This window comes from Seriola lalandi, unplaced genomic scaffold (genome assembly GCF_002814215.2).
Source record: "Seriola lalandi dorsalis isolate HSWRI2012SDOR001 ecotype SW California unplaced genomic scaffold, Sedor1 jcf7180002054544, whole genome shotgun sequence".
NCBI lineage: Eukaryota > Metazoa > Chordata > Actinopteri > Carangiformes > Carangidae > Seriola > Seriola lalandi.
In genome coordinates, this window is record NW_019525097.1 from 3,519,559 (window position 1) to 3,543,665 (window position 24,107).

The following is a 24,107-nucleotide window of genomic DNA, read 5'->3' on the forward strand; positions in this document are numbered from 1 at the left end:
AAGCAGGCAGCTGAGACTTGATAGAGAGCTGTGGCCAAAACAATGAAGATAGGTTTAGAATGGGCAGAAAGTGAGGATAGGTGGCAAAGGAACAAAGCTGCTTATGCTGGCTCGCAGTGGCTTTGAAATGTCTTTGAAATGAAATCCACAGAGAATTTGATGCACTGTGAGTTTCTGCATGTTGACTTCCCCAAACACCTTCTTGGGGCTATGTTCAGTATGCACCTTCACTCCCTCTATGTATCACAGGCTACTCCACACTTTATTGACTCACTCCTATAATGTGTGGAGTTCTTTTAGTATGGGGTGTGAGGTTGGTATTTTTATAGGCCATTAATAAAAGGGTGTTGATTTTACATCAGTGTGGTGCATTCTGTAAGCGACCACATTCTTTTGAAACAACTTACCAAATACTTACAGGCTGTACTGTACGTTATTCAGGGGCCGTAAAAACTCATTAGAACACCAAATGTCAGTCAGCCCACAACTGAAAATAGTCCCCAGTAAATGTAATACTTACTCCTGTTTGTGTAACATTTACTTAAAACTACAGTGCTCTTTTTTTTTTTATTTATAGGAAATTACATAGACGTTTATGTGAAAATACAACTTTGTATATAATTGTAATCCACTTTTAAGTGTATGTCTTCTGTCGAAACTTCTGAGCTCAGTACTAAGTTTCACAGACAGGGCAGAGAAGTTGTAAAGTGCTGAGAGAAGTACTACATTGTTGGTTCTTCATGGGCTCTGTTGACATTATGAAAAATATTCAACAATGCCAACCTCATTCTTTAAAAAACAAGTGAAACAAAACAATCTGGATCGAATCCCTTTGAATTCTTGGGTGCTTCCAGTGTGGATCCCAATAGGGGTTCGATTCTCATCTGAGAGGAACCATGACTATCAGTAGCTGACTGGGAAGAGAACCAGCTTCTTGAATGCTCTTCTGTGTTCTTGTGTGTCCAGCCAGACATCTGGACGTTGTCTGTTCTACGACCTGCAACTTGAGCTAATGCTCTGTCTGAATCCACTATACCACAGCGTGATTTGTATTGTCAAGCTGTCTCCTATAAAATCTTGCCAAAGAACACATTCTTCTTAATCACAGCCTCCTTTTTTGTCATAGTGGGTTTCATTTTATAGCCAAGGCTGATGGATGGAACACGTCTCAAATCTACGGTAAAAATATCTTTTAGTAGCAAACTCAAGTTACAATTAATGCAATGTTTTAAATTGAAATTGATACTTGACTTTACTAGTTGACCATAATCTTAAAATCAAATATAAAATGAAATGTAAAATCTTCAAATAAATGTAAACCATTTATGGAATGATTTACATTGAATTTGAAATTGACCATTGACTTAATCAGTTGGATACAATCTTAAAATCCATGCTAATGTGAACCTGAGAGGCCAGAATATGTTTGATAATCTGTTATGAACGAGAACTGATGTTGAAAATCAAAACACACATCTCAAGGAGATTTCACATGTCTGCATTTTCAAAGACCTATAGATGTGTATATCTTTTTTGATATGTTTTAATTTCAAATTACAGCGTGCGGCCCTAAGTGTAGCACAAGGGGTTGGTGTTTTAAAGCATCAGGAGAGGGTTGTGACGTTGACCTAAGACATGAACTATCCTGCCAGCCCACACTATAGCTTTACCAGCAATGACCTGTTTTGTCATCTTCATTTTCTTCCGTTCTCCTTTTCTCTCTGCTCTCCAAAACCTGCATCTCCTCCCCTCTCCTAGCACTCAACAGATTTTAGAACATGCTTTGTCTGGATCATCATGACTCTCTTTCTCATCCGCCTTCAGTCCTTCAGTCTGTCACAACACTGGTCAAAATTGCAGCAGTCCCCTGTTCTTCCCCAGACAGGCTTGATGGATTATGCAGTTAATTTAACAGTTCTCGTCCTAATGCATTAAAATGAGGAGAATAAAAGTTTACTTACAATTAGTTATGTTCAATAAGTCATTGAAATAGTGCTGAATTCTTTTTAGGTTATCATGCTAGCTGAGCAACCAGAGCTTCAGAATCACAGACAGTATTTTGGATTTTCTTATGAACTTTTAGGCAAATCTGTCAAAAGTAGAGAGTTTGGTTTCACATTTAACTCCCCTGTGTCATGTGAACCGACGGAGTGAGGCTGTGCTTTTATAAATGTGTTGAAACAAGGCTCGCAATCATTAACTAGTAATACAGAGCATGACTAATGGACAAGTTCGTGTGAGAGTGTGGCCTCGCTAAGCCAATCGAAGTTAGTCCATGCAGCAGTCAGCTGCAGCGTCCCAGTGGATAGCTGGTGAGATGGAACAAAAGCTTGTCCTCACAGTTACTGTACTGTAGATCTCATTAAAGTTTGTATGCTCACTTCCATTGGATGCTTTTCTATCATCTCCTAAATATTCAGGTCAGGAATGTGTAAGCTGTCAGTCATATTTTTCAACACTAGTCTTTTTTTTTTTTCCCCCAGCCAGAAAACCACAGCAAAAAAGAAGCTGTTTTTTGTTAATGGATAAGGGGTCAAAATGCATGTCCATATGGGAGCAGTTTTTCTTTCTGTGGCTTCCTGAGTTTGTCATCCTTCATGTTGCCATGAAAATGTGCCGTCAATAAAATGTGAGTTGTGTAACACGGCTAGACCAGGCTATACCAGCCCAAGTTAACACCTGCACGTCTCTGATTTCTGTCTAGCAGGGAAAGATGAGTGTTGAGTGTAAGATACAGTATGATGGGATGTTTGGTGTATAGTTGACTCATCCTTGGGTTATGTTTGTCCTTTCATCAAATAAGCAACTGTGTATAGTAGAAGAAAGAGTGAGTGAGTGAGTGCATGCTCAGCATCTGTGTACATCTGTTCTAGTTTGCATAGAGTAAAAGGTTTCCCCAGACAGACATGGGTAGACCATGAGCAAGCCTCATTAGGCTGAATGCCAGCATGCAGAAACAGACTATGGAGAGGTTCAAGGTCCAGGTCAGCAGTCTGTACTAATAGCCTGGCATATGCAGATATTGCAATGAACATGTCTAGTGTAGGCTCAGAAGATACTAATGGGTTAGAGAAAAAATGTACTTTTGTTTTAGTTTTACAAATGAATAATTGAAATGTAAAAATAGGTTCGTAGGGTAGTATGATTGGCAGTTAGAAGGAATAGAAATAATACCTCTTTTTTCCATCTCAGTGCTGAATGTTGCTCCCTAGATTAAAGTTTGTCTAAATTTTTAGCACTTTTTTGTTGGCACTTCAAAACAGCATATTATTTAAAATGTATTTGATATGTAGAATATTGTTCATAATTGCAGGGTTCCTACAGCATATTATAGCTGGGTATGTGCTGCTTTGCCTGAAATATAGACTGCCCCCGCTCATGTTAGTAGGAATTATTACAGTTCTATAAAATATAACATTAACCTCAAGGAAAAATGAAACACTAGGTCACATTATAAGACTGTACATTTAATGACCGATGAAACTGTTTCTCATCCTCCAGTGACTCAATTGATCATAAAATGAGATGTGTCAGCATTTGTCTGATTAAGTGTAGCATATAACAGTAAGTTATCGATCACGTGTTCACGTTGCTTACCATCTCTGCTAATTAGTTTCCTGAGTCATTACCAGGTGTTGAAAATAATACTGGAGACTAGTCATTAGACCCCTTTCTGTGGGATGAAAGTTTCTTTGGAACTAATTGTGAAACTTCAGGTTGATCTAAAATCATTGTCATCAAGACAATGAAGACAACACTTCCGTCAGGTTGATCATACCAGAGACTTTGCTATAATATAATTCTACTGCTACTCAGAGTGTTCTGGTTAGTAAGTTATTACTACTTAGCTGGGTCTTTTTTCTATATAAATGAATTTGTCTTTGGCATTTGTGGTTAATTTAAGCTTTCAATCACATCAAGTCAGAACATACAGATTATGTTTGTCAGATCTGTCAAACCGTAGTGCCTCGAGTTGGTGATATCTGTTAAGAAGTTAAATGTTAAAGTTGGTAGTCATGAGCAAAAATCACATGAAATCGAATGAATTCGTGGGACCACACAGATGGAACTTATAACAAGTATCCCTGCAGTCTGCAGAGTTGGCACATGCTGCTGCCTTGGTTCTCCAGGAAATCCAGCCAGCCTCAGCGGAGAGGAAATGAAATACATGTGTGTAGGTGTGTGTCTTTTAAAAACAACTGCAAGATGACTTGTTTGAGGTGTGAACACACTGGACACTGCACTCTGGTTAACCTTTGTAACCAACTGTACACTTTGCATATTTTGCTTGAAGCACGTTTTGCAATTTTTACTTCTTTGGTGTCCAGCCACACAAGTTGGCTATGAGCATTATACATATAACTACTCTACTGAATGATATCTATTAGACTGTGACAAGACTTGTGCTTCATTATAGTGATAATGAGTTTTAGAGACTTGTTAGTGTGTCTCTGATTTTTGAATTTTGACTACCACTATCACTCTCAGATACTCCTTTTAAAGTTAGCGCTGATATTTTTTCCAAAAGGCTTTTTGAGCTGATTTTAACAAGCTGAAATATTTTTGTGTCACCCACTCAAAAAATATGGACTGTGGGTTTCTATTTCATGATGATTTATTAATTCATCACCCTTTTAATAGTAAAAAAAATTAAATCAGTCAAGTTGATTGACAGCTCATGTGACAAAGTGCAGGATGTCCCACTTCAGCCATTTCTAATATTTGAAATGGAATAAAATACATGCAGTCATTAAATTATGCATGTGCATTCCTTGGTCACAGATCAGAATTTGCATTATCAAAGGGAAAGCCAAGGCTCTTGTCTTCTCTGTCTCAGTGTCGCTTTTTTTATATCAAGACTTATCAAACAGTTCATTGTTCCTAGTGGGATTTTGCTTTTGCTTATAGATGAGGACATGCCAGTAAAGGTATTTTTGCAACCAAAACCAAATTCTGACTTCCCAATGTGTTGGACAGGTTCAGTCATGAGGAATATGAGAAGATGTTGAGGTATGTGCAGTACCTGTTAGCAGTATAATGAAAAATCAAATCCAGCGGTTCAGCCCACACAGTTGGTCCAGAAACCTGCTGTTTCAATTTCTTGAACACCTGAATCGATTAGCCATTTAACATAACATCATTTAACAACTATTTTAATAACTGACTGTTAGTCTATTAAGCAAAACAACATAATCAGCAGATTAATCAATATTGAAAATTATTTTTAGTTGCAGCCCTAATTTCTTAACATGGGTAAGAGCCAAGGAGATTATGTTTTCACCCATACCCGTTTATTTGTCCGTGCATTTGTGCAAAAAGCTCTGAACCGATTTGTACCAAACTTGGTGGAGGGATTGGGCATCAGACGAACCCATTACATCTTGGGGCAGATCTGGATTATCTACTATGAATTTGAAATTTTTTCTCAGAAGTCTGGTGTATATTGTTTGACATTGACCTTGATGGGGGTCTGCGCACTCTGAGTGCCCTTCTGGTTTAAAATTAGTTTTAGTTACCATTTGCTGCACATTTCACGAGTACCCTTCAATCAAGCATTTCATCAGGCCGGAGGGGTCTCATTAACACTTTCTATATAGTTGCTGCATTGTATTATCGCCCCGGCAACTGGGGTGAACTTCTTATTCTAATTTAGCTAATTTCACTATGTACATCGTGCTTTATCTTACAATGTATCTTCTTCTCTTTCATGCTCGCCATAAAGGTTTCAGGCTGTGTCATCTGCGCTTCACTGACCATCACTGGGATCATCAGTGAGTATTCAACTTGCTCATTTTGGCTCAGATTCTGTACAGTTTGGATTACATTCATACATTCATCACACAGCGCTTGTATATATAGATGTTGTCAAGGTTACTCTTGTTCTGTTGCATTTAAGGTGTCCCACTTGAAGTGAATGACCCTGTATTACAGAGCTTTTACAGGAGAAAGAATGCTACTTTTAGTCTGTGTCATCGTTGCCACCTTGGGTGAAAATTAGCTGTTGATAGATATTTGGCAGTCATCAAGTTTGTAGCAGCAGGATTCCCTTTTTTTCATCCTGTCTTGAGCAAATGGATGGACATTTTTTTTCTTTTTTCTATTTCATTTCAATTTAACATTTATTTTCCGGCTAGAATTTTTTTCCTCAAACAACTTGTGGTTGTGCATGTGTGAATGTGTTTGGTATTGTAACAGTAAATTTAAAAAAGTGACCTCCATGAAATGGATGTAAATGTGTTATTCCCATTGTTTATGGTCAAATAAAAATCTAATGCCACCTACTTCAAATATGGAGTTACAGACATTAGGGTGTAGCAACTGTAATGTAGTTGGGAGGCAGAAATATAATATAATATAATATTACATATAAAATTTGTGGAATAATATTCAGTAGATTGTAAAAATGAGTAGTAATCTGAATTGAGATAAAGAGTGGTGAGTAGGCGGACCTTATCTATGAGATTGAAACAGCATGTTTTGTTCCAGTAAATGCTTTGCTTCTCTCTCTGTGTATTTCTTTCTCTCTCGCTTCTTTTTCTTTCTCTCTCACCTCCTCCTCCAACCAGCAATGCCGCTCTCCTCCCCTCCCACACACACACACACACACACACACACACACACAGACACAAAGATACAGACACTACTATATTCACACAAGTACCAGGGAGCGAGGGGAGACAGGAAACAGAGATGGTGGGGAGAGTGAAAGAAAAATACACCAGGGAAGAGAGACAGAGAAGATAATAATGAGATAGAAAAAGAGATCAAACGGAAACATTGTGGAAAAACATTAAGTATTCGAGAGTTTTTTTTTAAAATTTATTAGAAGCTACCAGGATCCCAAAGTAACACCAGTGGTCAATAAAGTCACCGGATGTCCTGTGATTTAGAGCCCTGGAAGTCATTCAGTCTGTTTTAAAAAGGAAGCTCCAATCCAAGTTTGCGATATAAATATGAGAAAATGTATTATGTGAATTTCAGAAAGCATTCTGATGTATAACAATTACGAGGTCAAGCTTAATTTATGTGGCTCTTTAGCACTGAAGCAGTACAAATGCAAATACTTTAAAAACATTTTTTAATATAGATATGGTTTTAGCTGAGTTTTTCTGGGCTTTTAATTGACCTTAGATTGTACTAGATTTAACTTATTTAAAAATGCTTGCAATTTGATCCCATTTAACGGCTGAGTGCCTTCAAAACATACATTCAACTCTCATCAACAGAGCCCTCAATCACTTAAATAAAGATGCAAAGTATTTTACCTTGTGTCATCAGGCTAAAATGTGTCCATTCAGATGGTCCATGTAGAATTGAATTTGTACCATATCATGTACTTTTTAAATGCTTAAATGTGGTGTTGGTCGCACACAGATACACTTCATGAGCACTGCAATATAAAATCTTCCAATAACTCTCAGCTAGGAAGAAACCAGCACTTGGTAGTGAGTGTCAGTTCAGATGGCATCAAGTCACAGTGACTGAGGCGGAGAACCATTTACCAGTTATATTCCACATAGGAGGGAAAAGGGTTCAGTTTTATTTTCATGTTCAAGAAAGACGGTAAAATCAGGATCATATTTTTGTTGCATCAGATGTGTGTTGGTTCTGTGGGATTCTCTGAAAGGAAGCTCTTTCACTAAGGTGCAGCACTGATTATATAAGGATGTATGATTACGTGTGGATGTAAGGGATTTACAATAGCTACATTCAGTCTGGTACAATGGACTGCAAAGTCTAAACAGGCTCATTAAATGTTGCCTGAATGGAAATGGACTCTCTTTGAACAGAATACTCCCTTCCCGACATATGTTTGCCCTGGTTTTCCAGGTTTTGTTCTGCCCTTAGTGAAAGCTACACAGCCTTAACAAAGTGTGTCACTGGTTGTATTACAGGCTTAGATGTGTTTTCATGCACCGAGTCTATGATTTGAGGGCTTGTATCATTATGGACAGTTCCCCTAGCACTGCCTCCGCCAGCTGTGTTTCTATGGGATGGATGGATGGATGGATGGATGGATGGATGGATGGATGGATGGAAAGGAGAGAGAGTGAGGGGATAGTTGACTTGATGAACTGACTACTTGTTTTCTTTCTGTATCCATCTCTCTTTCCCACTTTCAGTCGCAGCATCTCATCTCCTCCCACATGCTCTCACATTGAGTGAGGAATCAATCCTTCTCACTTCCATTATCTCTCCCTATCTATCTCTATCGCTCTCTCCGCCACTTCATTCTGGCCATTCTGTACCAATCGAATATACTTGCTGTGGGCACAAATGAGCGTGTGTCTCTTCAGTCCCGCAGCAATCATACCACGTCCTCATTAGGTCTTTTCTAGTGGCCCGCCTTATCCCGCTTCATCCCCTTCCCCCGTGTAATTGGGCAAGAACTTCTGCCTACCTGTCAGCAGGAGTCTCAATACAAATGCTGCAATTTATTCTTTACTGCCACAGGGTTTATTAGCAGTGTGGGGGTTTGGACTATGGCCTCAGAGTCATCATAGTCCATTGCTGTCCAGTGTCAATTTCAGTAAATGGTTGTGTCCTGGTGAGTCAGATCACCAAAACCGTTTCTTTACAAATACAGATGTGCATTTACATTGACCAAATAATGCAATAAACAGAACACAACACAGCACTTTCTGATTCAAGAAATCATTGTGAACCAATATGTGGATGTATGTCTCCCATGTGTCCAGAAAAACAAATCATAACCGTGATTTTTATTTCTCAATGGCCTTGCAACACTATCATTTGCTCCCATTAGTCTATATCTTTTTTAGTGAATTAAAGTGTTTTGTGTCAAATTATGCTTGAAATGAGAAATAAGATCTGTGTAGTATCACTGTTACATTCTTTGGGGAGTCTTTTACATTTGTTGCAGGTATGTTTGATCCTGAAATGGCTTTTACTATGAATGATGTAAGTAAAGTTTATTTCTTTGGCATCTTTCTACAGCTGATGTCACAATGTGCTTCACAATAAAAGGTAGAAGCATTATGTACTTAGGCTTCTTAGAGGTGCAGTAGTATAATTTGCTAATAGTAGCAGCTGCAGGTAGTCCTAATGGAAATGGCCCATGTGTTATAAAAACCGCAGAGCAGTGTTAACACACCCTGCCACTTAAGCAGATAATCTGCCTTTTATTGAGGTGTTGCAGAACCAGTTTCTAAGTGGTTTTATGTTTTTTTTCCTGGAAAATCACTCTCACCCAGACTTCAGTCTCGAGTGCAACTGGCTCACCCAATCTCTGTCCAACCTGTCACTTCCTCTGGGGAAGCAGGAAGTGGCTGAGATGTGTTTCCTGCTGGGATGTGAGACAGCTTCCTTGGCTGCAGCACAGGCTGGCACAGCCCTGGATCGGAAAGCAACAGGAAGGAACATGGTTTCCTCACTATATATCCACTGCATATTACAGCCACCTGCATTTAACTTCTACTTTAGTCACACCTTTTTTGTGAGGTTTAAACAGCTTATAAGGAGCCTTTAGTCTATTCTTTGCAAAACCCCTCCACCCAAAATACATCCATTTGTTTTCATTTTCTTGTAACTGATTTCAGTCAAAAGGTGTTTTTCTGTTTGACTTCCATAGTGATCATTATCTGGCTCAGGACAAAGGCTTGACTTGGTCCTTTTCACAGCATTTATAGTTATGCTATTATGCTGCATACAGAAGGACTAATTAAGATCTAGTCATGAATGAATGAATTGGCTCTATGATTGGCTGTCAGTTTGTTAAACCTCTGTTCAGTTCTCTCCTGCCGTCTGTGATCACCTATTCTGTGTTATAATGAAACTGAATTCATGACATAGTTGTTCTCATTTAGACATGATTCAGTGGTGGCTGATAAATACTACATCTAAACCAGCAGTCGTCCTTAAACTGCTGCATTATGCAACCGCAGTGATGTTTGCAATGTCGTCTCATCACCATAAATACAGGTTAATTAAACACCTGTGCTGTGTGATTGGCAATATTGACATTTAAATCACAGAGAAGGTTAGAGGGGACAAAAGTTCCTGTTAACTTGACTGCAGTGGAGCCCCGACCCTCAGTGGGGAGGCTTACACCATTGTTTTGCAGAAGCCCTGTTTTCCCTGTGCACACTCAAACACAGTGTGTGTGTATCCACAGTAGAGATCATTTGGGAAAAGCTCAGGTTTTGGGTGATAAAATATTGTATTAGTGTGGACTGAGGGCTGAAATGGATTAAAAAAAGAAAAGAAAAAGATGCAGTTTTGAATTATGCAGTTTATTATGGATGTACTCAAAGATTGGGAGCTCATTTGGGAGTCTGTTGAATCACTGTGTGGCTTCAGTGATATTTCCTTTTCTTATTTGTCATTTTTCATGCTTGTCATTTCTCACCTCCTGTCCTTGTATCTGTCTGTCCTCCTTTCTCTTGTGACATACAGTAGAAAGCACACGTGCAACAAAAGTACTGAAGAGTGAGCTGCTTTCATTCTCAGCCTTCATTCTTACTCCTCTCCTTACTGCAGTGCTGTTCCTGATCACTGTTGCCCACGCAGAGCAGCGCCATTTTGGAAATCTGCAGCTCTTTTCTGATGCCTGTAATCCATGACTTACTGTCTGTGGCTAAAGAAGTCACCTGTGCTCTGAGGCAGTGGGTAACATTACATCCTCATTTACTCTGTGGACTTGCTTCATATCAAATGCACCCTGTGCTACCAAGTTAAAAGTGAACCTTGCATTATAGTAGTGAAACAGAGCTAGTGAGATGTGTTGAGATGTACTTGCTACTGGGAAACATGTAATTTCCATCTGTATTTCTGTTTCTGTTCCTTCCAGTCCCCCTCCATCTCTAAACTATTATGTACCAGTATTTATGATGCACCAAATGGGTTTTTCTTGTTAAGCAGCAGCTCAGATTTGCTTTCGATATATGGATTTTAGACTAATTCACATATTTGTTGATTTGCACACAGAATAGTCCTTGTATCGAGATGTATAGTTTGAGCATAACAAAGTATCTGCCCTTCAGCAGATTTCCTCTTTAGTTTTGATGACACGGCTGTGTTTTGTTTGTTCTCTCTTGCTGACTCTATTTCTCTCAGTTGTATTTGCTATACTAATTTTCTTTCTTGCAAAAATTTTCCTTTCTGAAACTCCCCACTAATGTCTCATCTTTTCCTTGCATCTCTTCTCCATATTCTTTCTGAACGCCCTCACTTCACTCCCTTTCTTTATCTCTCTACAGTACATCAGCCTCCAGCCACCATGTTAATTACACCACAGTTCTTTTTCTCTATTATTCACCACTCTGCTATTTCTGTCACCCTCTCTGCTGTGCCTGCTTTTGCTACATTGCCAGCATTTTGCTAGGGTCTGCAGAGGCTGTTGATATGAGGAGGGGGCGTGTCCTGGTGCCTAATTCAACAACAAATGGCTGTTTAGCGTCATCTGATTGGCATAGATTAGAGGGCTCTTGGTGGTGATGCGGAGGTGGCTCTTGCAGAGGACCCGGCAGCTTCATCGCTGCTGTCTGAGCACAGCTGACTGAGCCATTCGCACAGAATGTGCTTTACTATTTTAACGACATTTTGCTCTATTAAATGTAATTGATGAACACAGAAAAAATGGTCTAGAGTGCTCATAGGATGCCACTTTCACCTGATTAATGGTTTTATTTTTAACAGTGCTACCCCACTGCTGAGGTCAGACCAGCCTACAAACAGATGTAGCAATTCTGATAAGCAGGACTGGGAAAAATAATCACTGCTTTAATGCATTGCAATTGTCTCAGTGCAACAGTTTGGCACTGATGTACAAAACTTCTTAATTGGAATTCAGTTTAACCAAGTTTAATGAACCAGTCTTGACAAGTGCACTGTGTACTCACATCACACATCTTTTAATAAATAGTAACTTTTATTTTTTTTTCATCTGACATCTTTTGGCTTGTATCACACAGATACCAATACTGCGGATAAGTTCATCATTCACACACACACACACACACACACACACACACACACACACACACACACACACACACACACACACACACAGACACACATCATGCAGCTGCTGCCAAATCCCTCTGAATCTGAGGAGCCTGAACAGTGTCCTTCAAGCATGATGCCTGCAGCTTGGTTGGTTTCAGTTGCTTATTTTTAGGCACCAAAGCGCTATGGTAAATGGATTGTAACCTCTCAGATAGGACCCTCACTCAGTCCGTGTGTGTGCCTGAGTGCATGCATGTGTTCTCCACTGTTTACTTATTTATTGTCTTATGGAGACACCCAAGAGTGAACAAGGTGTGACAGTGTGCGTTTTGCAGTAAATGTCAGAAAGTGCCAAGGTGTTTCAGAAAAGAGAAACAACTGCTGGTCAGCTGTGCAATGCTGAGATTCTTACCAAATTACTTTCCATCCAATTAGCCTATTAGCCCCTTGCCACTGCTTCTGTCTGGGTTTAGCTACTGCAGTTTAAGTTACTGTAATAGTCAGTGATATCTTCATATTTACAGTATATTCTATTCTACTACGCTTGGCCACTGATTGTTAACACAGCAACTTCCTGAAAGCAACAGGGAGACTAATGACAGGAAGTGTGTATGGAGCAAGAACAATGATGGGCACATGGCTTAACTGACAGAAAATAAGAGCACTGCATACAGACACTTGTAACCTCAACAGAAACCCCAGACAAACAGACATGATGTTTGACAAGTCATTCATTCAAGGAAGTGCAAAGTAAAAATGACACACCAATCTTTGTTTATTTGCTCGGTATTTAATGGGGTTTCCTCAGCAGAATGACGTGGAACAGAAAAATATGCATGGCACAATATTCCACAATCATAACACTACAAAGTGAAACTGCACCTGATGCACAAGCCATATATTTTAAAGTTAGGGCTGCAGACCAGTTCATCTGACAAGTTAAATACTTTCTGCCCTAATCAACCAGTGCAGTCTGTACAAATGTGGAGCTATAGGTGTTGCCTGCTCATAATACTGGGGAAAGTGATGCAGAAAACATCTTGAATAACCTGATGACAAGTGAGGACATGCTCATAGTCCTCCATGTGAAAATACTGATGCCCAAATGTGAAAAATTACATCTCTAATATGCATAATGTTTGATAGTTTGAGTTGTGAGGTAATGCAGTTACATCACTATTATCAGCCTATAAATAACAGATCAGCCTGCAGGGAAAATCACTTTTCCTATCTACCAACCACCCAACCAGCCTTCACCTTCCCAAAATCCGCTCTGCTTGCCATAAATAATAGATCAACCCGTCATGAGGGCAATTGGCTGTGTGGACCTGATTCATCAGAGCTCTCACGACCCAGATAACACGGTTCTGTGTGAATGGTTTGCAACCAGCGTGATGGTGAAGAGCACAGTAATTCAGTGGTTGATTCTGAGGGAATTTGGCTGGATGTGAATCAGTAGCACTTACAAGTTTAGTTCAATACAGAATGAACTGACATTGCTAAAATGATAGAAGCGCCTGCCAGAATTATACAAACCAGTGTAACAAAAAACATCATCGAAGGTTGAGCGATGTAAGCTGCACAAAGGTAGTGTGTAATTCTTTGTTGTCCTGAATTGTTAGATAGTGGTTCCTGTTATGTCAAACTGGTGTACAGTATACATATTTCTTGTGCATTAATGCTGCATTTGTTAAATAAAACTCACATACTGTTTATTTTCTATTATATCTCCATCTCCATGTTTATTTTCTGAGCTGATTAAGAAACATAGATGTAAAAGAAATAGAAGTATCTCTTGCACCATGGAGGTGCAGTGCAGAGGAGGGGAGTTTTAGACCCCTGAAACACAGTAGGAGGAAGGCAGGAAGTGTGTGTGTGTGTGTGTGTGTGTGTGAGAGAGAGAGAGAGGGTGAAACGGGTATTGTTGTCTTGCTGTTGAAATGGTTTGTGGCTTTTCTTAAACTGCTTTGCTGAGCAGAGGCAGTCACATATTTGATGTTGAGGTAAAGCCCCCTGTTCCTGTACATATGTATTCTCAGTGTAGTGATATGTCAACCATTTTTTTCAGCTGTTTGCTGTGGGAGCAGTACAAACATGCACACACATGCGTGCATGCGGGGAATGTAGGCAAGGCCGTAGCTATTTGTGTCATTGTTGCACAGTGTGGTCCTGAAACACTAAGTGGCACTTATCCTTAGTCCCTTTTCTCTAAATCCATGTCCTGCTTTTTTTCCCTCTGTTTACTGTCACCCCTATTTCTACTCTTCCACATAGAAAGAGGCATCATCACAGCTGTTAATCCAGAGGGATGGTCCGAGAGATGTGTCATCATGTTCACTGACATGTGACACTTAAAAGCATTGAAAACACTGTGTTGTCAAGTTAACTAGCTAGCCTATAAGGGAAGTAAAGCTTTCTAACAGGCTTTGTAATCAATTTGCATTTTGTATTGCGTTTTCATGAAAACAAGACATTAAGAACAATATACCCCAAAGACTGTTTTAGGCTAGAGCAAATACACACCAATAAATTCTGTATTTGAGAATCTTATTTTTGCTTTTATTTTAAACAACTGTTAGGGTGTCTGTCTTCCCTGGGGTTTGGTCTGCCCTCACAGATAAATCACATAGACACATATTCACTTCTCATGCCAACTAAGTACTGTTGAAACTGAGTGATTTCATCTACCTGGGCTGCACGAGTAGAGCCTATGTAAGGGAAACGCTGAAGTATGTCCATATGTCAGCTTTTGTGAAAAGGAGGATCTTTATAAATAGAATAAAATATCACAATAAAACTTAGACAGTCAAAGGCTGCTGCTAAAATGGAGCCATGAAACAGATCATATGGATAAAAACAGTACTCAAGACTGAGCAAATTAGGCTATAACCATGAATGCAGAGCTGTGCAGCTCTCTGGTGAAGAGCAGATCACACCCCCAGTCATTTCAAGCTGTTGTTTGAGGTATTATAGAAAAGAAAATTCCTGTCAACAACATCTTTCTTTAGAGTCACTGAGACATTCTTGAACTCTTTTTATGCCTCTGTGCCGGCGACAGCCAGGGCCAGAGGCATTATGTTTTTTGGTTTGCCCGTCTGTCCGTCCCATTCTCGTGAACGTCATATCTCAGTAAGGCCTAGAGGGAATTTCTTTATATTTGGCAAAAACATTCAATTGGGCTCAAGGATGAACTGATCAGATTTTGGTGGATAAAGGTGAAGGTTATGGTGACCGCACAACACACGGTTTTGGCGGAGGTATAGAATGACCAGGTGGTAATTCTAATCATATATTTCACTGTAATGTGAACAGCCATTCACTCTAACTATTGAAACACACTCACATATGCATAGACTCCCCTCTCATCACTTGGTCAAATCTCTATGTGCATCTCCTCCCACTGCCTCCCTTGCCAGTCTGTGATAGCTGGGGAGTGTGTGCCATAGAATGCCTCTGCAATTTCACACTCGAGAGAAAAAGACAACACCGGCAGACTTCAGAGCACCCAAAAAGGCCATTTTACATTTCAGTGAGCCAGACACGAGACCCCACCCACTGCCAAGCTCTGCAGAGGGAGCAAAAACAGCAAAGCACGTTTATCTTTCCACACAATTACAATTTCACTTTGAAAGGCTATGAGCTGAAACTCTAACACTTTAGAGTGCCTGCTGCCTAGCAGCTTTCAAAGAGAATAATGTTTGATTTATTTTTTTTCCCTCCTTATCTTCCCTCTGTGTCTTGGCCTGCCATTTCCTCATCTACATCCAGACAAGCTGAGATGAAAAGCTGTTTGGGTTTCAAATGGTTCTATAGCATTTAACAACACAAGGCCACTACTATTACATTTTGTCACACGAGAGGTTTGACATTTCTGCATTTGGTTCAAAATTCTTGTTTTGGGGACGTCGTCGTTGCAGAGCAGTTATTGCTCATGTTTATGAATTGCAATATCCACACAACGCTTGAAGCTATCATTACTGCTTAGAAACTTTCTGCATATAGTTTACATTTAGTAAAGTTTGAATATAAGTTAAGATTTTTATGCTTTGTTATCTACATTCACATGCCATTAAACCACCATTAGCCACTTATGCCACTGAGCCTGGGAAAGATGCCTTGAAAAAGAAAATTATGACGCAACATTCCTCATCATGTGGGTTCTTTGTCTGTGTGTGAAACAGAGGAGACACTTGTGGGTGCACACTGAATGCCTGAGTCACAATCTGGATCTTTCCCATGTTTTCTTTTACTCCTATGGCTCATTGTGTTACCTGCAGTGGCTTTGCACACACACGGATGTTTTGCCTTTATGGCCACACCTATGCCCAGCAGCATCTTGGCAGCAGGTGTTTGAGAGGACACGCCAAGTTTGAGTCAGTGTGTCCCTCTTTTTGTTTATTTGTAATTGGCATTTTCCCACCTGCAGCTCCTCTTGCACCGCAGCTGTCCAAGAAGAGGGGTTTTCTTTTCTTTCATTATTTTCTGTATGTGCAAGCTTTTGGTTTCTCCTCCTCTTCTCCTTAGAGATCTTGGGTTGGGTGTGAAACTGTTTCTGTTGTGGGACTGTGAAATCCATTGAGACGTTGTTCTGTTGTGAGGATTTATGAAAACATGATGTGACTTGACTTGACTTGACTTGACTCATCAGTCAGTGTGGTAATGATCTGTCTGGTGAAACAGGTGTAATGTTGTCGTAGACATGGTAACCGATCAGCACAATTGACACAAGTTTACAGATGTATTTCTTTCATTTTCTTTAAATTGTGTTGTTTTCTTAAGTCCACTGTCTCCATCTTTCTGTCATTAAAAAACTGCAATGTGATTACCAAGTGGAGATCTTTTTTAATCACAGGCCTGGGAAAAACCAGGTCCATTTTCTGCAACTACAATACAGGCTGATTAATGAATATAGATTACTAATCCACTCTGTAATTGTCTAAAAATAACTGCTTTCAAATTATGAAGAAATGTATGGTATAGGGTTCAGTCTTCTTTGCACCCAAGTCTCAGGAACACACACACACACACACACACACACACACACACACACACACACACACACACACACACAGATGGAGCCTCCTGCTCAACTTTTTGTGTCCCCTCTTTTCAAGAGCTTTTCTATGAGTGTGTATTGTGCAGCAATGGCCTCGGTCAGTTAGTCAGATCATCTACTCTGTAATTTTCAGGTGTGTATGACTCACTGGATAAGACTCACAGTCACACGGTGCCCATGCTGGCACACCTGTGCTGCTTGACAACAACCTTTTAGAGTAGTCCTGTAGTTTCCTATGATTTCAGAAACTGAGATGTAAAAGTCAGTTCACATGAAGGTTCCTGGAAATCACTGCCTAATTTGTCACTAATCATAGAGAAAATGTAGATGGTGTTCATGCTAATTCCAATTAATTACTTTTTGTTAAACATTTCAAGTAAACATGCAAAAAAAGTGAAATTTGTTTATAGGCAAGAATACATATGTGAAGAATAACATTTGCGATAATGAATATTTCCTTGAATTTAATTGGAGCAGTTCTTTCAAGGAAATTCCCCTGGAGATCAACAATTGCTTATGAACTCAACAAGACTAATTCAAGTCAAAAACTGTCTCATGTCCGTGTCTTTATTTGAACTGTAAATAGTACCAAATTACGTAGTTCTTTCTAGGAAACTTGCTACGAAATTATCAGCAAATTAGAGACCCACAAAGTCAAACATGTCATATATGATGAACAAGTCGTTGGGGCGTTCACAAATCTCAATTTAACACACAATCTATGACATGATTATGGTATCATTAGGTTCCTTTTAACATATCGTTACAAACTAACTGCAGTCTAACATTACTCCTTTATAGCACAGTTGGGGCTGGACTGGAAACCAGCACAACTGTTATGAAGTTGGCGTTTTCCACAGTCGTATCTAAGCTATCCATTTCTTCACACATCATCATGACACAACTTCCACCACTGATTATCACGATGACAATGTCAAAATGTAGTGATGTCATAATTACCTCACTGTTATTTGGAAAATTCCATGGGTATTTCCAAGGTGGGATCTTTATAGAGTCTTCACCACTGTGGCTCACTGAGTCATTTTGCCCTCCCGTTCCTGCTCTGCTCGTGTTCTGGGACTTTTACAGTGCCTAATTATCGTCCCCACTCTCACACAGCAGCAGGTGTGTTACGTGATTGGAGTGTAATTTTTTCTCCCTGACCAGTCAGACTAGGCTGCAGGCCTAGGCTTGGAAAAGGAGAGGGCCACAGTGCACTTTGTTATTTTATCTTTAAATCAGTGAATGGTAAAGCTGTCTGTTTCATCACTTTATATTCATGTAATAAATATGCAAATGTCCATTAGATGGCAATCTGCATGAAAAATAAAGAAAAAAGAAAACTATTTGGTTTTAATCATCCGCTGATAGTGATCAATTTGACCCGGACAGACGTGATCACTATAAACATTTTCCACCGTATTACAACAACTCTTCCTGGTCTTGTGATGTCACGTTAATGGTCCCAGCTACCATCATCTGTAAGATGCAAATAAGTCCCTCTGTTAACAGTTTCCAGTTGACTGGGCCAGCAGACAACCTCAGCAGCACTTAGCTGCAGTGAGCAGTGATGCCACATATTTACCTTAGGAACTGACCTCGTTCAGAGGCTGCTAAAGGTTACTGAGTATCTGTCAGTGTAATTGGTCCTTTGTGACTGCAGAGAGGCATGCTACGCCCCGTTCATTCGTTTCAATTCCTGGTCTCCCAGCCTAACACCACAGTATAATCCTCTCCTCTCTCACTCTCTTCTCTGACTCTTGATCTCTCTTCCACTCTGTTTTTCTCACTCTCTCCAACTCTCATTAAAGAGTACTACCCAGTCCTCAGTGGAGAAAGAAAAGCCACTCTGCAGGTAGTTATTTGGGATACACTTTTTGAGTGTCATTTCAGAGGCGTCAATGGCTCATAGTGGAGGGCAGCACAGTGTTACTAGTGAATTTCTACTCTTGTACTTTAATGTGACTTTCAGTAGAAAAATTATGAAACCATGATGTGCTTTTCTTGGTGGCTCTGTTAAATGTATGAATCATAGTTTAACTGACAGTGCTCGGCTTTGTGTTTGTGAAAATCACTCATGTAGAGCTGAAGATGTATCAGGTAGGTGTCGATCTGTATGACTGACCATGTTTTGTGGATCAGCAGGCTACAATCCTCTGTACTTAAATTTGATCTTAACATTACTTTGATATATGTATATGTGGCGTCAGGGACAGGTGCCTCATTTATGTACTGTTAATCACTCATGCTAGAATAAATAAAAAAATAACTAGGAATTTGGTAGAGAGCTAACCCCAATCAGAAATTGATTAACTATGAAATATTAAAAATAAAGAACAGTTTTTAATTGTAATCTATTGTTTACATTCTCAGGAGTTGCCCTTTAGTCACCAAAGAATTGTCTATACAGTGTTTGTATATTACAGGGAACACTTAAATGTTTTGAATCTACCTTTATGAAATGTTTCTGCAGAGCAGATTTTGTATTTATGCAGATTAGCAGCTATACATTTTTATGTGGCTCTTCTGTAGGGGATTGAAAATCCACTTTTGCTTATATATTCCTTTCTTTCTTTTTTTTTTTCTTTTGATCAAAGTCATTAACGTCATTCAGTAATGTTTCACACGTTATATTGTGATGAGCCTTTTGATTTGGTCTTGTAGATCAGCATGACGAAGGCTGTTGTCAGTCTATAAGACAAAAAAAAACTAGCTTCAGTAGTGAATTTGTATGGAAGAACTACAGGCCTTGATGCACTCTAAGTAAGCAGAGCCATGATGGAGTCTGCTAAAATTGATCCATAGTGACAAGGATCAAAATCTGTCTGAATGTCAGGAAACAGAAAGTCTTTCACATTATGTAATGTAGAAAAACTGTTCATTGCCACATACCATTTTCTTCTCTAGGTTGATGCCACTACCTGATTGCCTTTCTAACATTTTCAACTTTGCTCACCTGTGTTTGGATAAATGTTACTTTTGTGATTGTGCAATGCCATATCTGTAATTTGTTATTTTGTGGATTCTAGCCCAATAGAAGCATATTTTAAAACACTGGTGAACCACTTGTTTACATTGGGATGGGCTAGGTTTTCACATATTTTTGATATTTGCAATGAAGTAAAAGGTTTGACAAGTTCAAATGATTCCGCAGGCATAGAAGAAAAATCCTCGGAGGAGGTTCATCTATATTCATGCTCTTTCAGTTGCACAATCCACAATGTCCTTTGAGAGTGTATTGTAATTGTTGGATTATTATACACCCAAGATGATTGTTTATCTACTAATACACCACTTGAGACAACTCACATGACTGCTTGTGAGCGTTATGATAAATTTACAGTATTTTTTTTTTCTCTTTTTAATATGATCTGCGGCAGAAAAACTCAAAGGCCTCTTTAGCATATCAAAAATGTTCCCACAACACAAGCCTCTGCAGTATGTGTGTCTGAAAATGGAAATCTCCCAGTCAGACACACATACACTCACCAACACCTCGCTGTGAAATGGGAAAGACTTTGAGTTTTTACCTTTGAGTTTCTGCCTGTTAGACTTCAAACACTTCAGTTTTTAAAGCCAAACTGAATCCCAGACTAGGATGTCATGCTGCTCAAACAGACTCATCTGAACAACTCGCAAACAGCGTTAGAGGAGAGTAGATACTGTAGTGTCATGAGCACTGGCCTCAAGGCCACAGAATGCGACTATAAAGAGCCTCAGATCTATGTTAAAATGTTAGCTCACCCATATCACATAAAACATTTTCTGTTACTAGGAGTGGAATGGATCTGTGCATATAGTTCTGGTTTTGTGAGACATCTACGAGGTTGGGAGCAAATATTGTTTTGTTTGTGCTCTTTAATCTATTGAAGATTATAGTACATTAAAATAATTCAACAGTAATGTGACTCTACCTAAACAATGTCCTTGTCTCTCTGGATAATCCACATACCATGTAGAGGTAGTTCAATTAAAAACTGTTCACAGCGAGGTCTGTTCGAAGGGAAGGAATAGCCCTGTTCATTCTCTCTCTCAAACACACATACACATACATATACTCACAGAAACCTGCACTGTACAAGTCCTTATCTCCATGGTGATACAAAGTGTGGTGTGGAAGAGGGGTAGTGCACCATTATGGACAAACCAGTACACAGACACATACTTAAGCAAACTGAACTCTCTCATCGGCTATTTCTCACATTATTTTTGACTGACTAAGCTAGCTATAAATGGTGATTTTGTAATTTCCTGAGCCCTTCAAGGGAAAAGCCACATTGTGTGGGCTGTCTAAGAGTTGTCTTTGGCAGATTGGTCAAGATTTATCAACCCAAACATCCCTCACTGCTTGGAACCATAGAGTCATGCCTTCTTTGATGTCATGAAGACAAATTCAGATAACAAAGACAAACCTACAGGCTAACCTAGTGCTTTCGAATATAGCCTCATTAAGATGGTTTGATCTGTAATGCTGAATGCTCTCTAACTTGATTTCTTTCTCTCTTCCTTTTTACCTATACTGTTTCTATCTCTGTACTCTTATTCTCAGTTGCTGGGTTCTCAGACTGAATTGAGTTCACTTATAGCACGATTGCAATGCAGGCTGCTTTGTAGAGGCTTCAGCTGCAAACGCTCATCATCAACACATTCCTTTCCATCAAGCTCCAGCTACAAAAAGGTACTGATTTTCTACTATTCTTTGATTGAAGAGAATATAAACTTATGGTCTTGAACATGGTGTTGTGTGATGACAATACTGGCACAAGTATTTAATCCTCTATGCATGTTCTGTTTTACTTTTTAGCACTCACTATTTGATTTTTTAAGTTAAAGCAAGATATCTTTGCAACGTCTCACAAGTTTTTTTTTATTTTGTTGACTACTGTTTATTCAACATTATGCCCTATTCATGTTTTCTTTTCCTTTGCTCTTTCTGCAGAACCAAATGTGTCCATGAGACTCTCGGCACTTCACTTACCGGGCATTATGTTGACCCTAATCTAAACCCATCAGCTCCCCATCCCTACCTTTCCCTCCCATTTCCCCTCCCTGCATCCTCTCCCATCTCCATCATGACTAGTCTGAAGCGTTCTCAGACAGAGCGTTCGGTTGGCGGCTCAGTGCCGGCTTCTGATGAGTTCTACACCCGACGCCTGCGACTGCCCAATGGAGGAGCGCCACCACCCCGTAGCGAGAGCGCCCACATCTCCTCTTCCTCTACCACCGGTACCAACCCCGGCGTCCCCAAGATGGGGGTTCGGGCCCGCGTGGCTGACTGGCCCCCAAGGAAAGATGGGGGAGGAGGGGGTGTTTGGCATATTACAGTTGAAACAGACTCACCCAGCTCTACCAACACCACCAGCTCTTCAGGATCAGGAAGTGGAGATAGAGAAAGACTTGGAGGAGGGGGAGGAGGAGGAGGAGGAGGAGGAGGAAGTGGAAGTGGTGGTAGTGGTAATAGTGGCAGTGGTAGTGGAGGGGTGTCAGCTGTCACAGCCCACAGTAATCTGTCAGCTAAGCTGGGTCACCTGATAAGCCCACAGGACTCATCTATGCTGCGCAACATCCACAACACACTAAAGAACAAGATGCAGAGCAAGGGAAAGGACAATCGCTTCCTGTCACCAGATGGCTATCTGGGTTCACCTCGCAAAGGCATGAGGCGTATCCGCCAGCGCAGTAACAGTGATATAACCATTAGTGAGCTAGATGGGGACGGCAATGAGGGCTGGTCCTTCTCAGGGTGGACCCCCATGCACCGCGAGTATGGCAGCACTTCATCCATAGATAAACATGGTGTGTCAGGAGAGAGCTTCTTTGACATGCTAAAGGGTTATCAGTCCTCTGAGGCCCCTGATCAGCGAAGCCCAGCTCCAGAGAGGCTAACAGAGCTCCTTACTGTGGCCCCCATAAAACAGGCTGCCCTTGACCTACCAGATGGACCTTTAGGTCCAGCTAGAGGTAGTCCTGCCAGTCGGCTGAAGGAACGAGAGAAGCACTTGAAGAGGAGGTCAAAGTCAGAGACGGGTGGAGAGTCGATATTCCGAAAGCTGCGCAGTGTGAAGGTGGAGGGTGACACATCGAGGGCTGGCTCCGATGCTGAAGATGGGGGGAAAGGAGATGAGAGTGGCCCGCCTCCCAAACCCTGGGTGTGTCAAAAAGGCTTTGCCCATTTTGATGTTCAGTCTCTACTCTTTGACCTCAATGAGGCAATCCAAAGTCGGCATTCTGGGTCCAAACGCAAGAACACCACAACCGGTGCCTCGGCTGCTGCTGCTGCCTCTGCTTCAGCCACGTCCTCCCTCTCCTCCAATCAGAGTGGAGTGTATGGGTCACCCTGTGGCTCACAGGAAGAGTTGAGCAAGGAGGGGGCAGGAGGAGGACACCCTTCCAACCCCGCCTTGGACCCTGGTGATGACAAGAGCAATGATCTGGTGCTCAGCTGCCCTTGTTTCAGGAATGAGATTGGGGGAGAGGGTGAAAGAAACATCTCTCCTGCTAAACAGGTAGGGTTTGTGCAAGAACAGAATTATTAAATGTTGTAAAAATATGTATAAATATGATTTGTTTTATTTCCTTAAAAGATTGCTCTCTGGGCCCCCTCAGTTTTAATCTAAAAACAGCAGTCTGCACAATTCATTTTTGGAGCATATTGAAAAAAAACAAAATTGAAGATCAATGTAAAGCTGATTATTGCATATTGAAGATGCACTGACTGATTAAATAATTTGTCAGCTTCCTCGCCTTACTTTTCCTTGTCTTTCATCCTCCAGCAGGGCAGCATAGGCAGTGGTGGGAGCTCAAGCAATTCTTCCAGCAGCACAGAGGAAGGACCTTTGGATGCCACACTCACTACTCACTTTACCAACGCTGGTGTTGCTGTGTTGGAGGCACCCAAGGACGGACCAAGCCAACATGCTGACAGGTCCAAACGATACATTGTGGAACATGTTGACCTCGGCGCCTATTACTACCGAAAGTACTTCTACCTCAGAGGTAAGCAAACGTTTGAGCTTTCTAGATTTGTATTTCTTGAGCTTAAATGTCTGTGTTTTCTTTCTTTGGTGTGGAGGTTGATTGTCTT

The 24,107-nt window shown here is 40.4% G+C and overlaps 1 protein-coding gene across 5 annotated transcripts in view; it reads left to right on the plus strand.

The window, feature by feature from the left end:
- Positions 1-24,107, plus strand: part of sipa1l1 (signal-induced proliferation-associated 1 like 1) — a 72,901-nt gene that overhangs the window by 18,898 nt on the left and 29,896 nt on the right. For 3 of the 5 annotated variants that reach the window (XM_087176268.1, XM_087176267.1, XM_023415034.2), the window contains 4 exons: positions 5,723-5,771; positions 21,573-21,701; positions 21,963-23,529; positions 23,797-24,019. In XM_087176268.1, coding sequence (XP_087032394.1) covers positions 22,096-23,529; positions 23,797-24,019 — 1,657 coding nt within the window. In that variant the 5' untranslated portion in view covers positions 5,723-5,771; positions 21,573-21,701; positions 21,963-22,095. The remainder of the gene's footprint in view (positions 1-5,722; positions 5,772-21,572; positions 21,702-21,962; positions 23,530-23,796; positions 24,020-24,107) is intronic. The other 2 variants (XM_087176270.1, XM_087176269.1) reach the window with 2 other exon arrangements.